Source organism: Protopterus annectens, chromosome 3.part0 (genome assembly GCF_019279795.1).
Source record: "Protopterus annectens isolate FY-2018-M chromosome 3.part0, PAN1.0, whole genome shotgun sequence".
NCBI lineage: Eukaryota > Metazoa > Chordata > Ceratodontiformes > Protopteridae > Protopterus > Protopterus annectens.
The window spans coordinates 361,206,052-361,218,756 of NC_056731.1; the positions used below are offsets into that span (position 1 = coordinate 361,206,052).

Genomic DNA, 12,705 nt, shown 5'->3' on the forward strand with positions numbered 1-12,705 from the left:
TCCACATCCAAATCGGATAGGCTTATCGAGGACCGAGATGAATGGATAGAGGGTGGTGGTGACTTCAATACTGCGGAGACCGGTTCCAGGACTGGGGATTGGCTCTGAAAAGATAAGACGCTCTGCTCCGAAAGCTGTGGAGCTGACGTTGAAGGTTTTTTGATTTTGTCGAATCCGATGATGAAGCCTTAGAGAACTTGGAAGACTTGGGAGACTGACAAGTTTTATCATGGTCGCTCAAAGCTTCTTGAAACGATGATTTTAATAGCCCTCTGTCAATTAACTTTCTTTTCCTTTCATGAAGTACAAGGCTACTAAAGGAATGGCAGATGGAGCAACTCTCTTGCAAGTGCAAAGCACCCAAACAATAAACACAATTAACATGACCATCAGTCACAGACATCTTTTGTCCACACTTTGGACTTTTTTAAACTCAGACTTGGGTTGTTTCTCCTTATCCTGGTCAGCCATGAAAAATTTAAATGCACACAAGCAAACTTGTATTATCAAAACACACACACACACACACACACACACACACACACACACACACACACACACACACACACACACACACGTGTTCAACAACTTGAAACAACACTATAGAATTCAAATAGTAAGCAGCCCTTAAAAAACAAATGGGCTCTATACAGTTAAATATGAGCTAACTATAAATGTATAAACACACTCTAAAGCCTATAAATGTTTGCTAAAACACACTTCTAAACTATTAAACATATTCTAATATATATATATATATATATATATATATATATATATATATATATATATATATATACAGGCACACCAAAGAAAGGGAAGGGAGATATAAAGGCCTATATAAACAATGGCCAAAAGGACTATAAGGAACGGTCACAATTAAAGCTAAAAAGAAGTTATGTACTTACCACAAAGTTCCATGTTTGTAGTCCATCTCGACTACATTCTTGTTGGATGGGTTCAGAGCCGATAATTGGCTCTGACTCGGCCGATACTAAAGCTCGAGAGCTTTTACTGGCTCGAGGCTAGACCCTATCCCATGGTGCCTCACGGCAATTCTCCAAATCTAGTTTGCAAGAAAACATAAAGTACCTATTAGGTAAGACCAATATCAGAGCTGCATATATGCAGACAAATAATTTTGAAAATATAATCCATGCCAGGTGGACAACAAAAGAGAACCAGGTCAGACAGCACCAGTATAGTCCACCAGATCCCCCAGAAAACAGGAAGGGGGTTGGAGGGAGGGGACGCAAGAATGTAGGCGAGATGGACTACAAACATGGAACGTTATGGTAAGTACATAACTTCTTTATGTTATTTAGTCCTATCTCACTGCAATTCTTGCTGGATGGGACAGCGTTCCTAGCAACTATATCCCGGGTGGCTCAAGCGAAGAGACTTTTCAGCACAGCGGACCCAAAGGAAGACATGTCCCAGGAGGCGAAGTCCAATTTGTCATGAGTGACAAAAGTATGTGGTCTTGCCCAAGTAGCTGCTGCACAAATAGTATCAATTGGGAGCCTAGATCTAAAGGCACATGATGTAGAACAGCTCTAGTAGAATGACCTCTAACTTTGATGGGTAATTGTTTGCGAGCTTGTTGATAAGCAAATGAAATGCAATCCAAAAGCCATTTTGAAAGAGTACCTTAGAAACAGGCAAGCCCTTCTTCTTGTTGGAAAAGGAAACACATATTTGATCTGATTTTCTGAATTCCTCAGTCCTGTGTAAATAAAATCTGAGAATTCTGTGAACATCTAACTGGTGTAGTCTATACTCAGATTTATTAGAGTGGTTTGGAAATAACACAGGTAGCTCAGTAGTAGTATTCAGATTGTGCTCTGAGCATACCTTGGGAAGAAAGGAAGGGTTTGTCCTGAGAGAGACTCTATCCTTGTGAAAAATAATGTAAGGAGGTCGAATAGTTAGAGCTTGCAGTTCTGAGATTCTCCTAGCAGATGCTATGGTTACTAAGAATAGTGTTTTCCATGTCAACAATTTTAGGTCTGATGAAGAGGATGGCTCAAAGGGTGCAGACATCAACGATGAGAGGACTAAGTTTAAGTCCCAGGGTTCTAATGGTTGTTTGATTGGAGGCCTGAGAAGAAGAGCTCCTTTTAAGAAAGTTTTACACAAGGAGTGCTGCAGGACTGGATTTCCCATGAAGCCAAAATGGAAATTGGAAATGGCAGCTAACTGAACTCTAACTGTAGCAGCTGTTGCTCCTTCATGAAAAATTGATGCTAGGAAGGATAAGATAGATTCCATAGGAGCCATATATGGATGTAAGCCCCATTTTGTAGCCCAAAACGAAAACCTTTTCCATTTGCTGGAGTATAGTTTCTGAGTGGAAGGTTTATGGGATGATATTAGAATGTGTTTGACCACAGGGGATAGGAGAATACACCTGGCTATTCGTGGAACTAGAGCAGCCATGCTGTCAATTTGAGGGTGTGGATGGTGGGGTAGAACTGTCCCGATTGATGAATCAGGAGACTTGGAGATCGGTCCAGAATCCATGGTTCCTCCAAAAGGTAGGGCCACAGGAAGGGAAACCAAACTTGTTGAGGCCAGTAAGGAGCAATGAGGATCAAGGAACTCCTCAACTGTCTTGCTTTCTGTATTACCTTTGGGATGAGTGGAAAAGGAGGAAAGGCATAAAGAGGTCCCGGGGGGCCAGTTGTGGACTGGAGCATCCCTGGGTGACATCCTCGGATGGGGAATGAGGGCAAATTAGGTGCTGCATTTGGTGTTCAGGTGAGTGACAAATAGGTCGCAGCAAGGCTGGCCCCATCTGTGAAAGATCTCTTTCACAACTTTTGGATTCAGGAACCACTCGTGAGGCATCAGAATTGCTTGGCTGAGTTTGTCTGCTATTGTGTTGGATTTCCCGGGGATATGCATTGCTATCAGGAAGTGTTGAGTATCCATCACCCATTTCCAAACTCTTAAGGCCTCTGCAAAGCAGGTAAGATTTGGTTCCCTCTTGCTCGTTTATGTACCACACGACAGACATGTTATCTGACTGAATTGCAATTGTCCCAGTGGGAAGGGAGCTGTGAAGTGCTTGCAATGCATACAGCACTGCTCTCATCTCCAGAACATTGATGTGCAAGTTGTTCTGCTAAGTACCTTGGACTGTCATTCTCAGATAATGCCACCCCCACCCTATCTGGGAAGCTTCTGTGGTCAAAACTGCTTTCCCTTGGGGAGGAACAAATGGACGACCTAGGAGAAGTTGTTCTGTGTGCAACCACGATGTCAGATCCTTTTTGCAGGTGTTTGTTATAAAAATCTGGTGAGACAATGGGAAGTCTTGCATCGACCATTGGGCAAATAGCAGCCACTGAAGTATCCTCATGTGTAGACGAGCAAGAGGAACTAATAGGATGGCAGAAGCCATAGTCCCTAGGATTTGAAGGACTACTCTGGCCTGAACTTTTTGTTTGTTTAGCTTGTCTTACTGACATGGTGGTTGTGTCTATTTCTGAGCCTAAGTACACAATGTGCTGCGAGGGAGATAAAACTAACTTCTTTAAGTTAGTGATGCCTAGACTGGTGCACAAGGATAGAGTCTCGTCCCTGGTTCTGATGAGTTGATGCTTGGTGGTAGCAGTGAGGAGCCAGTCGTCTAGGTACAGAAACACCTGGAATCATTGATGTCTCAGGTGAGCCGTTACCACTGCCATGCATTTGATAAACACTCTGGGGGTTGTAGTGAGACCAAAGGGCAGTGTTCTGAATTGAAAATGACTGGCTCCCAGCCAGAAGCGCAAGTGTCTCCTGGAGCACCTGTCCACTTTGATGTGGTAGTACGCGTCCTGGAGATCGATTGAGCACATCCAGTTGTCTTTCCCGATAAAGGGAAATATTGACTGCAGAGTGACCATTCGGAACTTCGATTTCTTTACATGCTTGTTGAGCCTGATGAGATCTAAGATTGATCTCCAGTCCCCTGTCTTTTTGGGGGTCTATATCAGAACATTGAACTATTAAAACTTCAAATGTTCTGATATCGAACACTATTCAGCGAACGCTAAGAATAGCGAAGCTGCAGAACAGCAAATTCTTTCCTTGGGAAGGAATTTGGTTGGCCATTTTTGCGGCTTCGCTATTCTTAGCGCTGTGGTGGAAAGTTACGGGTTGGGTTCAGGTAAGTGTGCGATTGTTTGTATGTTAGGGTTAGGGGCGGGTTAAGTGAGTTAGGGTTAGGGCGTGGGTTAAGCGTGTGTGCGATATTTACAGACTTTATGGTTGGGGTGGTTTAAGTGAGTTAGAGTTAGGGCGCGGGTTAGGTGAGTGTGCGATAGTGACGGATCTTAGGGTTAGAGTTTGGGTTAAGGTAAGTGGGTAGATAGTAGTGTATATTTAGTTTAGTGTAGCGTTAGATGTAGGAATTTAAGTGTATGTGTGTGGTTGCTGTTTGTTTGATGTGCTTGTGTTGTGTGTATGTGTTTCGAAGCAGCAAATTTTTTCCATGGGAAAAAATTCGCTGTTCTGAATGTTCGATATTTTCATGTTTAGATGTTTTGGGGCCGATGAAAAAGCGTTCGCTATTTTCATCTTTCAATAACGTGATATAAATGCTTTTTTGGAACTAAAAAGAATCAAGAGTAAGTTTCAGATCCTACTTGCTCTGCGGGGACTTCTTGGATGCCTCTTTTTTGCAACAACGACATGACCTCTGATGTTGCACAGTCTAGTTGGATGGGTGGTACATCTGGTAGAGACTGGTTTGTTGGGGGTTTGGAAACAAAGGGGATCAGGTAACCTCTGGATATTATGGTGTGTATCCATGGATCTTGGGAGATGGTTAGCCAGGCACTTGGGTACAGCGATAGACGACCCCTGACTGCCTCCAGAGATGAACAGTCGGGCAACCCCTCAGGGGCGTTGGAAGGGATGATCAGAGAAAGTTTCTCTGTCTCCCTAATGCTGCGGACCCCTCTGCCTCTAGGGGAGGGTTGACCTTGTGCCCGAGGGAAACCTTTTTGAGATTTACAGAACCACATTTTCCCTCCTGTATTACCCTTGGGATAGGGTTTAGACAGGAGGGAGAAATGGACTCCGATTGCAGATAAGGTTTTCCCTTCCTGCTTGCACCTAGTCAACATCTCTTTTACTTGGGGTCCAAAAAGAGATGAACCATCAAAGGGGACATTAGTGAAGGAAGACTTGAAGGACTCCGTAAAATTACAAAGACGCATCCAAGAATGTCTCCTGAGAGATATTCCTGCTGCGACTATCAGGAATAGAGAAGCTAGATAAACAACAAGCAATACAAAACTAAATACTAACTACAAACAAGAAGAAGTGAGGAAAAAAGGAGATAACTTTTTTTTTTTTAAACACTCACACACAGTGAGGAAAGGCACTACGGCCCTCTAACTTAAACAGGCCGTACAGTCCTATGAGGAGGAATAGAGGTGGGAAACTCTCAAAAACAGTCACACAAGAGACAACGATATATATATATATATATATATATATATATATATATATATATATATATATATATATATATAAATGGATAGAAAAAGTTAGGAAAAAGGACTACATTTAACAGATAAAGTTTTACTTAGCCAACGAGCCAGTAAGACAGAACTTCGAAGCTTTTGCGGCAAACCAGTAAAAGCTCTTGAGCTTTAGTATCAGCCGAGTCTATCCAGCAAGAATTATGGCAAGATAGGACTACATAACATCACTAGTTTATAAAGATATCAAAAGTTATAAAGTTGAAAAGAGAAATTTGTTCTAGAAAAAAATGATTATACTGGCCCGAGCTGTGAGGAAACCTCCGATCTGTTGCAGAGGCAAACTAGATCTAAGGTAACTCAAGGTACATCATGAGATAGGGACTTGGCCTTCAGCTGTCTGAAGGCCTCAAGCTTTGTAGTTGGCCAAGTCAGAGCAGAGGATTGGCTCTGAACCCATCTGTAAGAATGAGTGGTGAGACAGAACAACTTCACATCAGTCATTTTCTATTCAGCTATGCAAAAACAAAATCAGTTTAGTTAACCGACAGCTACATGACGATAGCATATAATTACAAGGAGCTGAGAATCAGTCAAATTAAGAGTATTTACAAACACTCAAATATTGGAAGAAAGTATCAGTAATGATCCCTGAAGTGATCCTATTTACATGCCCTAACAGACAGTCGCTGAGTTGTTTTCTGAATTAAGAATGTTACTGTTTATTATAGCGAGTGACATTCCATCTGGCAGAAACAATTTTTGAGGCTGCTCTCTCTCTCTCTCTGTCTCTCTCTTACTAGTAGACTGAACTGTAGTCTAGTTACAATACCGCCTTCACACCCGCAGAGAGTATACACTACTGCTGTTACTTTAAGTTTGTTGGCCAATGGTGGGCAATGGGAGTTACTGTGTACTTAAGTCATACTACTAAGAATGTATATTTTAAGCAGGCTCCCCCGCCAAAATGCAAACATCCTTGCAGGTTTCAGAATTATATTTCTTCTGTCTCCTTCATGCTTATTATACAAGCTATAATCACACATGTGACTATCACAAAAAGTCAGTGTATTTTTAAGACACAAAATGATTTCACCATAAATACTCAGTGTAGCACCTAGCATCCATATGCTAAACAGCAAAAATTACAGAAATGGAAAGTGTGAGACCCAAATTATTATACAATTTTAACAATTCACCAAAAACACCACCTGATATTTCCAATCAGGTAGACAGTTTCCGGTACAAGTCAAGCATTTCTGGACCTCACTCAAAGCTGTTAATTTTCATAGCCATTAATCTTCCTACCAACTTTCTGTAAGTTAAAGTGTCAGAAGACTAGCTGATATCATGACAAACAGCAGTCACAGCATTCCCCTTGTCCACCTCAGTGGAAATTCATTCACAAAACTGAACACATTGGACTGGCAAAACTTTTAGTCTGTGAAGTTATCCTGTCCAGTAATGGCCAGAGGATTAGTATTTAGGATACACAATTTTTTAGATAACCCTGCCTACAATGAAAGTGAAACTATTAGGTATACCACTACATGGCTCCTTCCTACACCTACATTTAAGCAAGAGAACCACCACTGTTGGGGTCTAGTTTTGCATAGCTACTGCATTTATGAATGACACTAAGGGGTTTTGCAAAGTGTTCAATAAGTACACCTGTTCTTCTGGAAAGTGCATTTAGTCTTCTTGAAGACAACCATAGCTAGCACATCTGGCATCCTGTGCAGACCCACAGAATGACTGCATTGCAGCTCATAGTTGAGGAGCAAAAAAAAAAAAAAAAAACCTTATGCACTCCTGCAACCATAGCAAGCTGCTTGCTAAAGCTGTGACAACCAGCCTGTTGTAATTACTACCACACATTTATCTCACACATTAAGAACTTTAGCTCTTCAGCCAAGCTTTACATGCGGTAATAGTATTTACTCCAATGCTGCATTCATCCACCACTTGCACCTGCCAATCTTTCCCCCTGTCAGTCTCTGTCCTGAGCAGCCTTTCCCTTCATTACAACCTAATTAAGGTTCTGTTCATGAAGATTCTGATTCATTCATTTATCTGCCCATTTGTCCCTCTCAGTACTTGCTATTCTTGTACTGTCATGTCACTCCCCCACTTCTGTGTTTATATGTGCATCTACAAATGTGCACACACTACATGCGCAAGCACAGTTTAAATTAAATATATTGATGTATCTCATCATTTGCAAAACACTGCATCATTACAAGAAGGAAAGAATATTGCCTATGTCATATATGATAATTTAATAATGATGTTTATTAAAAAATGAAAAAAATATTAATATTTGCTTTAATAATAAGCAGATTCTTTTAAGAGAAGTTGGAGTTGTACTGTAATAGAAATGCTAGATATACTAGAAACTAAGCATGTATATTACAGCATACTGACTGTAGAATCTTAAGTTATGCAGCAATCATTACTACATAATTATGCTCATTGTTCTGAAGCAACAGTAAAATATTACAAGTGCTTCAGTCACAAATGCAGTTTCTTACTTTACTGACTACTGGGATCTCATAATGCTTAGATCAAGTGGCACACTTACTGGTTTCTCTTACCTGCGCAGGGTCTGAAGTTGCAGAGCTGACTTGGGCAGAGTTTAGCACACTGGGGATTCCCGATATAGGTCTTTGAGAAGGAAATGTGGGGGCTGGATGGATGAGTGGTGGACTGTGACCGAAGGCTGAGCCTATACTCTGCTGACGGCTCATAATCTGTTGGTGCATTTGCTGAAGAGTGACTGGTGATGGAGGGTAGGTAAAACTCAAAGCGGGGCTATATTAGGAAACAACAAAAGAAATACAGAAGTATTTGAAAATAATACTCAACAGCAGAATTTAAATTAAACATACTGTATATAATCTCTTCTGAATTTAAGGAAACATGCACACTGTACCTCTGCTCAGCCTGAGAAGCAAAAAAATATCCATCACTAAAGAGCAATAAAAACTCCAACTCCCAACTACTTAACCATTTTGCTAAAGATTATGTCTGCCATTGAAAGTTTTGGTTTGTTGTATTTAAACCTCTGGGCACAATTTAAAAACAGATTATATATGAATTATTTGCTGCAAATTGTATCCTTCTACCACAGAATACAGGGCCTATAGCAATTTTTTTGTAACTGATAATACAAAAGTCCTGACAAAATAAGCAATAAAATGCTCAAAGGAAACAGTTGCCAAAGGATGCTTCAGACTGAGAACTACTGCAGCTAAGCAGTAGCTCAGAAAGTAACGTACTTCATCATATGCAAGAAGAAATTCATTTAAAACCGAACTCAGTCAAAGCTGTTCCATATGTCTCTAGATCTTATTAGAGAAGGAGAGAAAATCAATTGGTTAAATGTGTTCTGAGCCCAGTGCTTGTCATATCACTCATTTGTTTGTAAAGATGGAAAGCTTTGTCCATCCGAAATGTCACCTATAGAATTTCCATCAGAGTCCTTTGGTTAAAGAAATTGATGGATTAACCTCTCCCCTCTGAAAAGAATCAGTGATCAATGAGCTAGCGTAACAGAGGTATTCCAATGGGATGGCTCTCTTCCCACTCCCAATTAAATGATATTAAAGTCTATTAAAGTGCATTTTGTATGCTAATGCCTGTCATCACTTCATTAGACTACTGTACTTCCCATACTGCAAAGCACTCATAATAGAAATAACAATGCCAGTGCCAATCCTCACATCCATCGCCACAGTTTGCTGTAAGGTAAGAACAGATAAGATAAGAGCTTGCTAACAAAACTTGCTTTTCTAAACCTATAACCAATGCTTATTTTTAGGCAAGGGAAGTGTCCCTTCAGTACTTCAGAATCTTAACATACAATGGAAGGGGTAAAGGGAGACTCAGTACAGTACACACATACACACACACACACACACACACACACACACACACACACACACACACACACACACACACACAAACACACACATAATCACACAGAAATATGCATACACACAACAGTAAAACTAATGCCTCTCTGAGATTTTGAATGATTATGAGTATTACAACCTCAAACATATACAAACATGATATAAAACAAAAGTAAGATTTTTGGTCAGATTTGTTATTAATAACATGCTCTGTTCTGCAGCATTTAAAACATGGAAAAAAGTCTAGATAACAAACTGCATAAACCACTTAGCATAGGTAAAATATCTGTGGAGGACAGATTTTTATATTTACACTGAAAAAAATAAAATTTAAAGAGTAGTCTACGAACAGGAACAGTCAATCATTAATTAATGTAATGCTGATTTTTCTTTCGGTTTATCAATCACCTAGTTAATTAACTGTTCAGGAGGTGCTGTTGAAGAGCATCATTCCAGGAACAACAGATCACCAAGTATGACATTCAATGCTGCATAATAACAGGCAGAAAGAGACGAGGCAGCAAAATTCATATGCTTAGTTAGAAACACTGGAAAGAACAGTGCAGCTCAAACTGTCTATGCATACAACACATCACAGATGCTTAGATTAAGTAATCAATTTGCTTTTTTATAACAAGTTTTCTGATATAAACATAAACCTGTTTATTTTAAACTCTAAGCAGTTTCTGATTTGAGCACTTTTTTAAGTTTTACCAGGTTCTTTCTGATGAGTCACTGGACAAAGTGTAACAATGTGATATGAAATAGGACTTGCTTTTCAAAGATTTGTGTCTAACTTTATCCTGGTTAGGGGTGCCATGTTTCAAACATGACACTTATCAGATGCCAAAAAAATGCTAACAAAATAATGGTTTTGGCAATATGTTAATCTGTACTAAAAAGTACAAATTGTGTGATAAAACCAGCAAAATCAGTTTAAAGAAATACAAATGTTTCAGCACTACTGCTGATAACTCCATTCGCCTTCAGTTAAGCCAATTGAACTGTATGTTTGACATACACCTTATAAAAGAAAAGGCATAATGACAATGTCATTTCATTCTTTCTGAAACAAAAAACTGAAGCACTGGTCTGTAAGCTTACAAGCACCATTCTATACAACAAAAATGTTTTACTATCAACATCCACCAAAAAGTAATAACATAATTATTTTCAAGATCAAATCTGCCTCCTTCCAGTAAGTTTAAGGCATTTTTTTTACAGAAGCAGTGAAAGCAACAATGTATCTGAGATTAGAACATTATTGTAAGCAATGTTCTGTTCCACAAATAATCTGTCTATAAAAACATGATGAACAGGTAGCCATGACTCACATTCCCCCTATGGCAGCGCTAGGGTGGGGTGTGTTAGGGGTGGCATGTCAGCTTTGAAATAACATCCAAGTAGGATATATCCATTGCAAGTTTGTTATAGTTTGTGCATACAAAAATAATAACATGTCAATTAAATTAATTGAAAGTCAAAATACAGTAAATTGCCTTTTCAAAATGCAAATGAAAATAACAATTTCACTGTAAAGTGCCTGACTCTTCTGCAAATACATCTTTTGTTAAATATTTGGCAGTTTGTGGTTTGGTTATTTGAGTTAAGGGGCATGGGGGTTAAACCCCATGACAAATAACAGCTGAAATTAAAATGTTACCTGATGAGCATTTCTCTTAAAAACAAGTACTGCTGAGGAAATCAGTCAGTTAATCCATGACTAGGAAATCATTTTATTTTCTTTCAAAAGCCCGTGAAGTGAGAAAATAAGTCATCTGATTTTTCAGATTCCACAGGAACAATTTTATATAGCACTATGTGAATACCTTGAAGAGAAAACAGTACAGAAACATCTTCCATTCAAGCAGCGTAGCCGAGAGAATTTAATTTACAGGTGGTCTACAGTGGAAATATTTTTTAATTTTGCTACTCTATTCAGTGGAGGGAAGAAAATTGTCTTATTTATTCAATATGATCATAAACAGATGCACAATTTGCATTTCTGTGTAGGTGTTCAGGGAGGTCAAGAAGTAATACGATTATTTGCTTCCAAAAACGTTTGCAGACATCACAACATATGATGAAACATGAGTGTATGGGTGCAGGAGAGACCACAAGATGCGTGTACTTGCTATCACTTGGAAAAGTGATGTACATTCTGTCATCAAATGAAGGCTTTACTCATAAAAGCCAAGAAAGCTGATTGCATAACACAATAACTATAGGGTACAGTAAATTTCTGAAGCAACATTCTCCTCCTTTCCTTGGGGACTATTATGTTGGAAGTATACCTGAGAAATGCATGTAAATGATCACGTTCTTAGCAGCATCCTGCATATCTAGGCTCTATTCTCATAACATCCATTTACATACTGTGTGACATTCAGATATTCACTTCATTACAGAAAGTCTCTTACGTATCCTCCGATAACAAAAAACTGCATTAGTGGATCTAACTTAAAATCTCACTGTGATGGCAAAATCTTTGACGTGTCAAAAAACTGCAGCATTTCCGCACCCCTGATACATACCAAAGTGAACAGCAGATTCAGTGAAGGAGACAAACACAGAAAATGTCTCATTCCTGCACTTCCACAGAAGGGATATAAAAGAAAGTTCAGCAGTCAGTCTCCTTGAAACCGTCACTATATTCTCAAAGTAAATTTGCCGTTTTTAATTTGCATTGTGTGCATTTAAATATCATTGTATGCCTTTCACAACAAATCATTCTGCCATACTAACCATGCTAACCATACTGTAAAGGACAAATTAGCCTCCATTTTTTATAATGTGTCAAAAACTGAGTAAAAGAAAACATGCAGTCAGAATGGTCAAAGTACAAGGAAGCAATTTTGTGGTTAGTTATATTATTGTATGTCTCAAACGCAGTGCCAGGAGAGGAATGAGCTCTGCCAGCAGAAAAAAATACTGGCATATCAGATCTATATGGAGGCACTCAATTTGCTGTAGCACATCTCTGCATGTATTAAAGCAAAACTATTCCAACCTTACTAGGGCACAGCAGTTACAAGAACATACCTAACTGCTGTGTTTTAAGTCTCTTGCTAAAGGCTTGCAATTATTGCTCCAAAATGAAAAAAAATCTGCACACAATGTTTGCAATCAGACATTTTTTTCTTTCTTTCAAATTGTCACAACATAACAAACCATTTCTTTACCAGACTTGATATTTTTCAACAGCAACAGAAGTACCAAAACACCAATGCATTCAAAGTCTGGAAGAAAAATGCAGAGCAAAAAAAAAAAAAATATATATATATATATATATATATATATATATATATATAGAT

General features: G+C 39.1%; 1 protein-coding gene across 1 annotated transcript in view; it reads right to left on the reverse strand.

Moving 5' to 3' along the window:
* The window catches only part of GLI3 (GLI family zinc finger 3), a 1,844,924-nt gene that overhangs the window by 373,592 nt on the left and 1,458,627 nt on the right, over positions 1-12,705 (reverse strand). Inside the window, exon 8 of the mRNA XM_044064809.1 lies at positions 8,072-8,288. Coding sequence (XP_043920744.1) covers positions 8,072-8,288 — 217 coding nt within the window. The remainder of the gene's footprint in view (positions 1-8,071; positions 8,289-12,705) is intronic.